The following is a 13351-nucleotide window of genomic DNA, read 5'->3' on the forward strand; positions in this document are numbered from 1 at the left end:
TTTGCAACGTATATAAAATTGAATCATTATGTTGAGCTCCTAAAATTAATGTAACGTCATGCCAATTACACTGCAAAAGAAAAAACAAGCCTGCAGATAAGTGGAAGTAGCCGCCTGGTCCAAGGAGGGTGTTCAATAAATGGTTGTGGCTGTTTTTGTTGGGAGGAAAGGAGTTATTTGAAAGGCAATCGAGGAAGTATTCGGTAGACTCTACCGGTGTCTGGACAAGACTTGGGGGTGGAGTCGGAGATTCCAACAGGAGCCGGGTTTCAGCCGGGGCAGTTGTGTGTGGGTGTGAGGCCACCAACAGAGAAAGCGACTGCGAGGCGGGGGATGGGGTGTACTTGTTGAATGACTCACGCGAGGAAGCGAGGGCGGGCGCCGCGGGGGCGGAGCGAGGGGAAGAAAGAGGCGGAGGGAAGCTCCAGAGCCCAGGCGAGGTCCTGGAAGCGAGCGCGGTAAGGGGACCACGGTAAGGGCTCCGGGGGTCGCCGGGGGCGGGCGCGGGCACCGGGGAAGCCGGAGCATCGGAGCTGCAGCCGCGGCCGCCCAGGGTGGCGAGCTTGGCTGGGCGCGCGAGGGAGACGCGGCCTGCGAAGCGATCTTCAGCCCCGCGGGTTGCCCTCTTGGGGGGTGGGGGCAGGTGACAACGGGTGCAATAGCGAGAGGGGGTGGCCTTCTTTGACCACATAACTTCTCGTGTCCTCAGGATGGTGGTACTTAGCCTAGAATCGCCCTTTACACCCCCTCCCCTCTGGCCCGGCTCCGGATGCGACCCCGGATAGCAGCAATTTCCTGCAAGCTGATCCCGCCCCCGACCCCCCAACTCCCCGCCCCTGCTCCCCTACCAGAAAGTGCAGGGACCCGCCCTGGCTGTGTCCGATCACACGCCCCCACCCCCTATCCTGCCGATCGCCTCCCTCCCACTGCCCACCTGTCAGGACTTCTGACACCCCACCCTCAACAGCTAAAGAAGCAGAGGGACCCCAAACCAGATCTGGGCATAGGGTGGGGGCTGCACCTGAAGGCAAGACCCTGAGAAGCCCAGCTTAGATGTGGACTGAAGACTAAGTGCGTGTGAGGGGACTTGACCACCAAAGCCCAGTTGTAGTGTTTTTGCTTCCAGGTTTGAGGCAATGGCCTAACTAGGCAAAGATAATCTAATTTGGTCTTATGTCAGCAAAGACTTCCTGGAAGTCCTCAAGAAATAGGGTGCTCAGGTTCTGAAAGCTGCCCTTTACTGCTCACACACTCACTGTGTGCTGGGTGTGGAGCTGTTGACTTACGGACCTCACCCCTCATCCTTGTACTAGCCCCTTAAGGTCCATTACCCACACTTGGCAGTTGAGAAGCTGCGGCACAGACACTTCAAGTCACTTACCCCAAAGCCAGGCTACCAAGTAGTCAGGATCTGAACTCAGGTCTTCCTGATTCCGAGACTTTCCACCCTAGGGCATCATACTCCCTCTACAAGAACATCAAGCACCTAGAGTGAAACTTGGTCAAGTACGGATCCCCTTGGCTGATATTCCTGGCAGCTTAGTAGGAAACTGAATTGTGTCTGAAAATATGTTCATTTTGCATGGAAGTCAGTGGTTGTCATGGAGCCCGGACCTGCAGAGGGCAGTGGCCTGTTGACAGGGCAGGAGGTTGGGTAGGTTTCGTGGTCCACCTGGACTATGCCCGTTGTTGCCAAACCGCTTTTCTAAGCCACGTGATACTGATGATTCATTTCTTCCTCAAACACTCTTTCCTCTTTGTATCAGAGGTTCTTTCTCAGTCCTCTCCTTGGCCTGCTGTTGTTTTTCCTCCTGTTGGTATTCCCTTGGTCTCGATGTTCACATTCTCCAGTACTCTTCTTACACAATTTTACTCCTGTTTCCTACTCTATCTGTCATCTCCGAGATGGCAACTTCCAAAATGATCTTTCCAGCCTACTCTTTATCTGTAAGTCTAGACCCAAATCCTCAAATATTCTAATCCCTAATGGCTAATCCCAATGTATGCCCCGACAGGCACCCAAATCCAACATTTCCAGATGCAAAATTGTCATCTCTAGCCTTCCCACAAGGGTCTTGGTTCAGGCCTCTTCACTTCATTCCCTAGACTATGATAGCACTTTCCAACCTGGTTTCCCTGCCCCTGGAGTCCATCCACTCTCCACAGGCCATCTTGAAAGCTCAGGAGCCTTAGTCTTGGGTGTCTTCAGACCTAACCAGAGTGAACATGCCTTCTTTCCTCTCCTTCCTCAGCACCCTGTGCCTACTTCTAGGGAAGACTTCTACATGTTGTATAACTGCCTGTCTTCCCTGTAGACTGTGAGTTACTTTAGTATTGATTTCATCTTATCTTTTGTATCCTTTGGTCTGGCACATAATAGACACTCAGTAAATATTTGTGTAAGCTAATGACCTTGTAGTGAATTGAAATTTTTTCAGGGTAGTTTATAAGTCTTAAGGGCTTCCCTGGTGGCTCAGATGGTAAGGAATCTGCCTGCAACACGGGAGAGCCAGGTTGGATCCCTGGGTTGGGAAGATCCCCTATAGAAGGGAATGTCTACCCACTCCAGTATTCTTGCTTGGAGAATTCCATGGACAGAGGGAGCCTGGTGGGCTACACGGTCCATGGGGTCACAAAGAGTCAGACACGACCAACTGACTAACACTGTAGGTGGTAAAACAGTTCACTGTGCCTTCTTTGACATCTCACTTCACTCCACCTCTGATCTGTCACCATCGGTCTGTTAGTGTGTGTGTGTGTGTGTGTGTGTGTGTGTGTGTGTGTGTGTGTGTGTGTTGCTGGGGAAGGAGCATTAGAAAGTGAGTTTGCAGGTGGTTGGAAGTTAAGATTAATGACAAAATGAAAGTAAGTTTTCCAAATAGGGGAGTTGATCCCAAGGGTGTTTTTATGGTTGACATAAATGTTCAGTCACTGCACGGTAACTCTCTTCTACTTTCCTTAGATAGTGGGTCAACAAGGAAGCTGAGTCCACTCAACTAGAAGAGAAGCAAAGACAAGGTCATCATGGCTTCAGTGTCCACACATGAAAACCAAGAAAAAAGTCCCCATTTGCCACCACCAAGCAAGCAGGTATGTATTTATAATTTGAAGTCTGCCATCTGAAGAGGAATATCATACAGGACTTCCCCTTAAACCTCATCCTTGATCAGTTGTCTTACTTTTCTCTGCCTGGCACATTGTAGGATAGGCTCAAGGAAAATAGAACGGAGAAGGAAAGTATGTTTCTGGCTGTCTTGAAAAGGAGACTTTTATTTACAAAATCTTTTCTTTACTCTTCCCTGTTTAGAATTCAACTTAACTAACTCTTCTATAGGTTGTCAGTGACTGAAGAGGTTTCCTTTAGCAGAGCAAAACTCTTTATTGACTCTAACAGAATGCCACATGATGCGTGTTTTTTACATTTCTGTTACCAAGGCTAATCGTGCTAAGAACATGCTGCTAACAGTTGTTACTGTTTGAGATGGCAGAGCCCTTAACTACTAAATTAGTCATCAGATGGAGAACCCAAGTGTTAACTGGGGCACAGTTTTTCAGCTTGTTGAGAATGAAGATTATGTGTCTTAGGGACACATGAATGAAGAAAAGAGAAGGCATTGTGATGGGTAAATAGAGTGCATGTTCTCTGAGGTCAATTTTTCAAGCTAAAAATGGGTTATGGAGATTATATTTAAGAGCAAAGTTTAGGAGAGGCAAATAGACAAATGATATCATGTCACCAGGAAAAGAATTTAGACACCCAAGTTGCCTCTGTGAAATGGAGAGCCATAAAACATTTATGGCTCTACAGAAAAGGCTCACCAGAGCTCCCTGGGGACACTCTCTGCTGGTATTTCAATCTTGACTGCAGGACTCAGAGCAACTGTGATCATCAGGTTCCCTGACCCTGCATGTGTGTGTGTTTACGGGAGGGGAAGGAGAGAGATGCTTATTTCTGCCACAGCCACAGGCAGAACCAAGAAGAAATATTTACACTGGGGTAAGGAGGAGTGTTTGCTGAGCTAACATAAGTGGAGCATAAGAGCTGCTCACCCTGACCTCCGCTTCCGCCTGCTGCCCTGTGGGGAGCTGTAGAGGAAGAAGAGCGGAGTTGCCTGCCCTGGTGGTAGGTAGAGCCCTGAAGGCATTGGCACCACAGGATCCTTGTACCTCACCATCATGCGTGTAAAGTGTTTGGCACAGTGCCTGGCCCGGGGGCAAATGCTCGACAAATGGTAATCACCATTCACACTGACGTCTACTACAGGAAGTCCAGAAAGAACATTTGCAAAATCAACAGGGTGAACTGCAAAAGCCATAGACCTGCACCTCAACAAGAAAATCACTAAAATTCCAAGAGATAAAAGGCAAAGCACCTACATAAGTAATTCACAAGCAAGGAAATATAAGTGTGATTTAAGGAAAATTTTCAATAAGGCTTGTTTTCTAAAAACCAAATGAATCACCCACGGAATGGGAAAAATTATTTATGAATTATATATCTGATAAAGGTTTGGTATCCATAATATATAAAGTGCTCTTACAACTCAGCAACAGAAAGACAACCTAATTAAAAAATGAGCAAAGGGCTTGAATAGGTATTTCTCCAAAGAAGATATACACATGGCCAAAAATCTGATGAAAAGATGCTTAATGTCATTAATCATTAGGAAAATGCAAATCACAACCACCATTTCACAACCACTAACATGACCCCAATCAAAAACAGAAACAATTTAGCTTTTTAGTTTAAACAAATTATACAATTTATATTAAAAGTATTTAATATGCTAATTTTAAAAAAGAAATACTCGGGTTCAGCCCCTGGTAGGGGAACTAAGATCCCATAAATTGCACAGTGCAACCAACAACAACAACAACAAAAGAACAAAAACAGAAAATAACAAGTCTTGACAAGGATATAGAAAAATTGAAAACCTCATACATTGTTGGTGGGATTGTAAAATGGTGCAGCTCCTGTGGAAAACAGTTTGGCAGTTCCCCAATAAGTTAAACACAGAGTTACAACCTGGCCCAGCAGAGCGGAAAACAAAACCTTGTACAGGAATGTTCCCCCGGCAGCATTATTCACAATAGCCCGACAGTGGAAACAGTCCAGGTGTCTATCAGTGGGTGAATGGATAAACAGAATGTGTTATGTGCATACACTGGAACATTACTGAGCCATAAAAAGAAATGAAATACAGATACATGTTACAACGTGGATGAACCTTTGAAACATTAGCAGAGGAAAAGAAGCTAGCCACACAAGGTCACATGCTGTGTGATATTATTGTTTGTACAAAATATCCAGAATAGGCAGATCCAAAAGGCAGATTTGTGGTTGCTAGGTGATTAGGGAGTGAGGAGAGACTCCTCAGTGGGTATGGAATTTCCTTTGAGGGTGATGAAAAAGTTCTGGAGCTAGATAGATGTGGCTGCACAATATTATAGATATACTTAATGCCATTTATTGTATACTTTATTTTATTGTTATATATTTTTAAATTGTTTTTTATTGTATACTTTAAAATGATTAAACACATTTTTGTAAACCAACTATACTTCAATATAGAATTTTTTAAAAAATAAAGTATACCAGAGTATGAAAAAAAATTTTAAGTAAAATGGTTAAAATGGTAGCTATTATGGGTATTTTACCACAATAAAAAATTAATGAGTCACTGAACAACAAAAGATTACAACCCAGGGAGTGAGTAGCATTGCAGGGGAAGTGACTGCGTGCAGAGTCTAGAAGTAAGAAGAAAATGTGGGGACTTCCCTGGTGGTCCAGTGGCTAAGAGTCTGAGCTTCCAATGCAGGGGGCCAGGGTTCAGTGCCTGGTCAGGGAACTAGAGCCCGCATGCCACAACTAAGAACTAGTGCAGCCTAGTTAAATAAATATTTAAAAAAGAAAATGTGGCCTCAGCAGTAACGCATTCTGACCAGATATCTGCTTCATGCTCGCTAGACCATGGATCACTATTTGCGTCTCAAAAAAATTCTTTTCTTGCTCAAGTTCACCCAGCACTTGCATCTGGAAAACACTGGCTAAAACCGGCTATTGCTCAGTGCTGGCAGCCGGGATCTAAGGCACACACGCTGTGCGACCAGAGGGAAGGGACCTCCCTGCCCTCCTCGAGGGAAAATAGAACAGATGCTTTTCTGATGATTTCAGTCAACTCATCGTGTAACTTCCCTTGCAGAGTCTGTTGTTTTGTCCAAAATCAAAACTGCACATCCACAGATCAGAGATTTCAAAGATTATCCGGGAATGTCAAGAAGAAAGTTTCTGGAAGAGAGGTAATCGCACCCCTCTTGATGGTTGTTAACACTGTATTTGCTGCCTCATATAAACTGCCTAATATCATATTAGAATTATGGTAATGATTTTTTTTTCTTTGAGCAGAAATCTTGCATAATTCTGGGAAGAACATTGGTATCTGAGGCTGTTTGGAATTTAAATCCATATTGAGACCTTTTTAAGGGTAGGGACAATATCTGATTTAGGAGCTGTTTACCCTCCTTAGCAAAAAGTGATTCACCCCTAACACTCTCCTTCATGCGACTGAGAAAGTGAACCAAGAGTGTTAACTTAGAATTTCTTGAAAGAGTACACCTTCTACAATTCCACTGGACTCTAACCTTCATCAAGTTCAGGTTCATTGCTTCCTCTCAGAGCCAAACACAGTGCTTCACATATAAAAATATGTGAACCAGTTAAATATTTGTGGAATGAATGAAGAGTGGGAGCATCCCGTTAATACTTCCCTTACAGTGTCTTGAAATAACCTTTTCTGCCAAGTCTCTTTCTCTTTCTGGGCCTGCTTTATATAAGACAAGGGTGTGAATTCAGGCACTACATTAAAGTCCCATCTAATTTTAAAAATTCATGACTTGTCATTTGAAAATGTCATACTAGAGCCTGTAGATATAGTCCCAATATTGCTGGCATAGAGATAATTTTACTTTGAAATACTCATTTTGATTTCTTAAATCATTGAAATCCAGTATCAGTTGTTTTGGAAATAACACTGCCTAGAAGTTGATATTTGCTATGCATTACTGATTACCGATTATGCTGCTAGAAATTATTTTCTCATAACCCATGAGTAAGTAATTGAATTAAGCCCCTAGTAGTCTAACATTACAGTATGACCCATTTGCCTACCATCAGGTAGATAGATCTGAGTGGAAAAGCTGGTTGCTATTTGATTTGTCTTGGTTACTAGGAAGAGCTAGCAACTAAGCCAAATCAAATAGTGTATATATATATATATAATATATATATATATTATATAATAATCCTAATAGATATGTTAGTATATATTATATAATATATATATATATAATCACTTCTCCCTGCTTTGGGAAGAAGTCATTTGACACATTTTGACTAGAAACTGCTTTTGCCAGACTAATGTGCCTGTTTTTAAAAATCATCTCTAAACATTGCCCATGTTTACTGCGAATGTAGTAATTTTCAGAAAATAAACATATCCAAATCATACAACAAAATGGCGTTAAAAGACAAAAGCAGGGCACTGTCCTAAACAGGGTGTGCAGTTTGTTGTCTTTTTTTTTAAACTTTTATGCAGGATTGAAATTTTCCAAACATACAGCTAACGGCAATTCCCGAATTCCCCGACTGAGTGCATACACACGTGAAGATGCCTGTGTTGTATGTAGTGATGAGAGTCCGATGCATGATGGGTGTTGGAGATGGAATTGCAGCGAGTCTAGATTTTGTTGTTAATGCTGTGCATTAGGTTGAGTGCCTGGGTAAGACCCCAAGACAATTGGGGTCAAATAAGTAAATAAGTAAAATAAATAAAGTAAGTAAATAAGTAAAGTTTAAGTTTGTAAGTTTATAAGTAAAATAAGTAAATTGTCAAATAAGTAAAATAACAAATGACTAAGATCTCACAGCCAAAGTAAGAAGAAAAAAACAGAGTAATTCTCCCTGACCTCTAGGGGAGGTGCCAAATTTCAAAATACCAATACTGAAGGGCTTTTTTGTTTTACAGCTCTGCCTTTTTCTCTTGTAAGCATGCTTGTCACCCAAGGACTGGTCCATCATGGTAAGTAAGAGTCGGTATTTGGTAAATGTTTTAACTGAAGAGAATCCAGTTTTCTGTGGTCCTCCTGGCAGGCTTTGGTACAATATTTGGCATTTCTGTTTTGGTGAAGGATTTATTTATACAGACTTTTGACTGTTTCTAGTCTATGTCCCCATACTTCTTTCCCAAATATGTCCTATTCCCTGGAATGAGTGACTGTGTTAGGTTACATGGCAAAGGGAAATTAAATTTGCAGGTGAAATTAAGACCTCTTTATCCTTTATTAATTTAAATGTTATAAAATGAAATAATAATGTCTTTATACATTACTTCCTAGGTTATTTAGCAGCGAATCCAAGATTTGGTTCATTGCCTAAAGTTGCACGTAAGTCATAGAAGTTAAAAAACAAAGCTTCATTTTTATAAAAAGGAAATGTTTATAGTAACTGGAGATAGCAATGTCCAGGTAAACCTCTCTGAAACACTAGTCTCCAGTTTTTGCCATATTGCAGTTTTTTAGTTCATTCGACACTTTCTGACAGAAAGCTGAGCAGTAGGGACTTCACCTTAGTCCTCCCTAAAGCGTGGCCTAGGAGGGCCTGGCAGGAGACACAAGAGGACGTTGCCAGCAGAGCCTCTGAACAATAGCTCCACAAGGGATTTTAATTTTTTAGTTTGGCCAATCTTTTCCAAATATTTTCTGTAATGGACACGATAAATGAATAGCTTTTTAAATCGGGGCTTTCTGAAAATGTTGTTTAGTTGCTAAGTCATGTCCGACTTTTTTGCGACCCCATGGACTGTAGTCCACCAGGCTCCTCTGTCCATGGGATTCTTTAGGCAAGAATACTGGAGTGGGTTGCCATTTCCTCCTCCAGGGGATCTTTATAACTCAGGGACTGAACCTAAGTCTCCTACATCGGCAGGCAGATTCTTTACCACTGAACCACCAGGGAAGCCCATTTTCTAATATACATTTACCATAAACTTAGGCTTTCACCTTCTTGCACTGGTTATGCAGAGAACTTTTATGTCTACAGAAGATGCATTCTGGGGTACCATCCAAAACCTCATTCCCGGCAGGAATAGCAGGTTAGAAATGTTTTCCATGGTCTTGCCTCATGAGCTCCCTCCGCTGCCTGGAAGATAATGTGGCTCCCCATACTCCATCCACACAGAGAATAAAGGGGTCTCCTACCTAGTGATTTGGAGGCTACCCAAAGCCACAGCTCAAGTCCCACCTCTCCCTTCCTGGGTGACTTCACAGACTTGTCTGCCAGTTGGGCTGCCCTCTGGCTGCCCGTGTCAGAGCATCACCTGGGCTTGCTGTAACCTGACCCTTCTACCTCCAGTTCAGAACTGAGGAGATCAAAAAGTCTCTAGTTCCCAATCCTGCTCTTTAATAGAGCTTCATTCCCAGAGTTTTGTTCCTTGATTTAGTAAGGTACTTTTGATGTAAGAATTATTGCTGTTAATAAAGTTCTAGCAGACAATGGAGGAGATTCCAAATATTTAAGTTGTTTATCTTTCCTAACCTGCTTTTACAGTTGCTGGTATCTTAGGATTTGGCCTTGGAAAAGCATCGTATATAGGAGTGTGCCAGAGTAAATTCCATTCCTTTGAAGGTCAGCTGCGTGGAGCTGGTTTCGGTCCTGGGCATAATAGGTTTGTACTCTGTTTGGTTAAGGGATTATAATGAAGGTAACTATTAAAAAGTGAATGAAAGGTCATTCAACTGTTTGTAATATTAAAATAGTTTTTAACATTGATATGTTGAAAAAAATTCAAAGTTTGAGTTGTTGCTATTCAACTTCATTAATAATTATGATTTAACTGAGTTACCTATTTTGTTTGCTCATCAAACATTTAGTAAGTACCTACTGTGTTCAAGGCATTGTACAAGTGTCTAATGAATGCCTTAATCAGCCGACACAGCTTCTACTGTCCCAAGATTACACAAGTTTAACCAGGACTCTCAATTGCAAGACTTCTCAGAGCCTTTACTATTAATATAAGTTGTGATGCTCATGAGGGTATACTAGCAGTAAGCCTGGAGTTAGCCACATTACCTCTGCTGTTAGAATCACCGGGTTCAAAAGTAGTTCTGTTTACTTAGTAAGTTGTGTGAGCTTGGATATGTTTCTTAAACTCTCAAATCTTCAGTTTTCTCATCTGTATAAAATGGTGATCACAATTTTCTTATGGGATGTTGTAAGGAATAGGAATGATTGTTTATGACACTCAGTGAGTGCTCAGTGAATAATAGTTATTTCTACCGTGGTACTATAGGACTGCTGTTGGGGACACCTTACTCTAAACACCCCATTCTTGTTTGAAAGGCAGCACAACACGCTGACAACACTGGACAGGAAGATCATTATTGGCCTCCTGGTGATGAGATTCCAGGAGCCTGAGACCAAGAAACAGCTCTGACTATTCCTGGGAAAAACAAGCTTGAAAACTTTAGCTTAGAAAACACTTCTAAATAATCTAAAATATGATGTAAATGAATTTATTTACAAAACAGAAACAGATTCAAAAACATAGAAAACAAACTTACGTTTACCAAAGGGGAGAGGGGGTGAGAATAAATTGGGAGTTTGGGATGAACAGATGCACAACCACTATATATAAAACAGATAAACAACAAGGTCTTACTGTATAACCCAGGGAATTATATTCAATATCCTGTAATAAACCATAATAGAAAATAATATCTATATAAACATATGTATATGGAGAACTAAATCACTTTGCGTACACTAGAAACTAACACATTGTGAATTAGCTATATATCAATTACATTTTAAAAAAAATCTCTAGATAATATTGTGTTCAGACTAGAGCTTCCAGTGTCAAAGTACAAACCAACATTTTTGCTTCTGTTTTAGGCACTGCCTGCTTACCTGTGAGGAATGCAAAACAAAGCATGGATTAAGTCAGGAGAGAAGTTCACAGCCTTCCACTTCCTAAACTATGTGTTTGTGGGCACTGAAGTTTCTAAAAGCATCTGACTTTGTACACCTTTAAAATGTCAAGTGTACTTTAAAGTAACTTACTTATTGTGGAACAGCAACATTGTGATTCTCTTGCTCTGTTGAAATGCTTTCCCGTTAATTCTCAATCAAATTGAGCAGTCCATGTTTTCTGCTATTTAAGAACATGTTGCGAGCATTCATATACCAAATAACATTGCATTGCATTCTTATTTCCTTACAGCTAAATGAAAGAGTTTGAAGTCTTCTCTGATTCACCCCCATTCACCCCCATTTCATACTTGCTTTTGTTCAGGGTTTTAAGATCTCTGATAGAGAACAGGAGTGAATGCTGAGAAACTTGGGAGTTCATGCCCAAAGAGAACCAATGTGTATGGAGGTAGAAATACAGAAATACAGGAAAGACTGTGTCTATGGGAAGTGGTTTCTAAAATGTAGGGGCCAAGCTCTTTTAACTTAATGAAAAATATTTCATTTGAGAGCGTTACAATGTAAATCAGCTGTCCTTTTAGTGACCTTAGTGATTCTATGTCTGCCCGGTATGGTGAAGTTTTGGAAAAGCTGGCTGTTTTAGGTTACTTGCTTAGCTCATGGTCAGTTCTTGAGAACTAGGGCTCTTTTATATGCTGCTGGTGGCTTTAAAGAATAAACACAACTTCTCCAAATGTCCCTCCGGAACAGTTTGCATATTTCTGGGAAGAATCACTGGAAGAATTAATTCAGACACTGATAAACTTCAGGGTTTTAAGGGAGCTCAGAGGGAGCCAATCCAACCCCAAGAGTTGCATTCTTATTCTCATGCCAGGTTTTTTTTGCATGAAGACAAACTCTCCCACAGGGGACCTTTGTCTTTGTTAGGTTGTCTGAGCGCTACATGAAAACTTCTGCATCTTTGTCCTTTCTCAGGAAAATGCTTTATACATGTGTCACCATTCATTTAATGAAGATGTGTATATGTACACTTTACGTTTTACTTAATTCATCTTAAAAACTGTATCATGGAGGTAAAATGGAAAACCTCATTGAAAGTTAATGCTTAAAAATAAAAACAAATTCAAAGAAAAAAATTAATGCTTGATATATATTTTATTTTCTACATCAAAAATATTTAGAAGTTTTTTTTTTTTTATATGGATATTAGGTGTATGAAATGGAGTAATTTTGACCATGTCTCTTTTTATAGTATGGGCTACTCTTGTGGCTTATATGGTAAAGAATCTGCCTGCAATGCAGGAGACTTGGGTTTGATCCTGGGGTAGGGAAGATCCCCTGCAGAAGGAGATGGCAAGCCACTCCAGTCTTCTTGCCTGGAGAATCCCATGGGCAGAGGAGACTATTGGGCTTTAGTCCATGGGGTTGCGAAGAGTCAGACACAACTGAGCAACTAACACCCACACAATTTTATATTACATATCCTGGGTTTTCTTCCTGTCGATAAAATTCTGTGTAAATCAGAATGCAGAGCCAATATCCTAGGTTCTTGGGTGCAGTTTAACTACTGGTTCTGACAAACTAGCAATTGGTGACTCTGTGTTATTTCAGCTATTGGCAAAAATTCAGAATTGGGCACATTTATTTTCTGTGTTCCAGAAAATGAATTCCCAGGGATCAGAGTATTTTCACATTGCTAAGTACAGCAAGTCAATGTGAAAACCCATCTTGGGGTAGTGGGAGAAGGATGAATCTATTATTGCTGCAAGGGAACATTATGCTTATTGCTGACATCTTCATAGTCCTTCTGACTCCAGTTGGGTTTATGGTTTGGGCTCTCTGGTTTTCCTAAGTGGATAAGTTTCTTATTAAAGAAGTTTATCACAGCGATCTTAGTGCAAAAGAAAATAAATCAGGGGAAAACCTCAAAGGTCAGCCAAGAAATCTTGAGTATTTTGCTGCATTATCTGTTGTGTTTATTAGGAAACAAGTGTCTGAGGGGGGCTCTGTTTTTGCAGGAAGAGACGTGAAAGGAGCAGCATTTGTCTGTAAGCATTTAGCAGTTATCAACACTCACCACCAAGGTGGTCATAAGTTTTTAGAAGCAGTATTTTTGTGATTTAAAACTAAAAAACCTTGGCAAAGAAAAGGTAAGATTGTACATAAACTTGCATAAAAGAAAGAACTGAAGAGACTACATGGTAAACATTGGATATCTAACCAACTTCCTTGGCAAAACTTCCCTTCTTCCTTATTGGATTGATGTTCAAGAGTGAAGAAAATGGAAATTTTTCACATTTGGTTTTTGGAATTTAAAATGTAATGTTTAGATACTGCAAAGAAATAGAGGAAAATAATAGAATGGGA

General features: G+C 41.1%; 1 protein-coding gene across 5 annotated transcripts; it reads left to right on the plus strand.

The window, feature by feature from the left end:
• Positions 1–336: 336 nt before the first annotated feature.
• Positions 337–12120, plus strand: OCIAD2 (OCIA domain containing 2). Of its 5 annotated transcripts, none has more exons than XM_043906806.1 (7): positions 337–472; positions 2963–3090; positions 6204–6300; positions 8025–8078; positions 8395–8442; positions 9605–9722; positions 10949–12120. In XM_043906806.1, exons 2-7 carry the CDS (start codon positions 3025–3027, stop codon positions 11028–11030), a joined length of 465 nt encoding a protein of 154 aa, XP_043762741.1. In that variant the 5' UTR covers positions 337–472; positions 2963–3024; the 3' UTR covers positions 11031–12120. The 5 variants fall into 5 exon arrangements, with proteins under 5 accessions (XP_043762741.1, XP_043762742.1, XP_043762744.1 ...); XM_043906807.1 differs by having other exon boundaries at positions 342–458; XM_043906809.1 differs by having other exon boundaries at positions 371–472; positions 2967–3090.
• Positions 12121–13351: the final 1231 nt, after the last annotated feature.

The sequence above is a fragment of the Cervus elaphus genome, chromosome 6, assembly GCF_910594005.1.
Source record: "Cervus elaphus chromosome 6, mCerEla1.1, whole genome shotgun sequence".
Taxonomy (NCBI): Eukaryota; Metazoa; Chordata; class Mammalia; order Artiodactyla; family Cervidae; genus Cervus; species Cervus elaphus.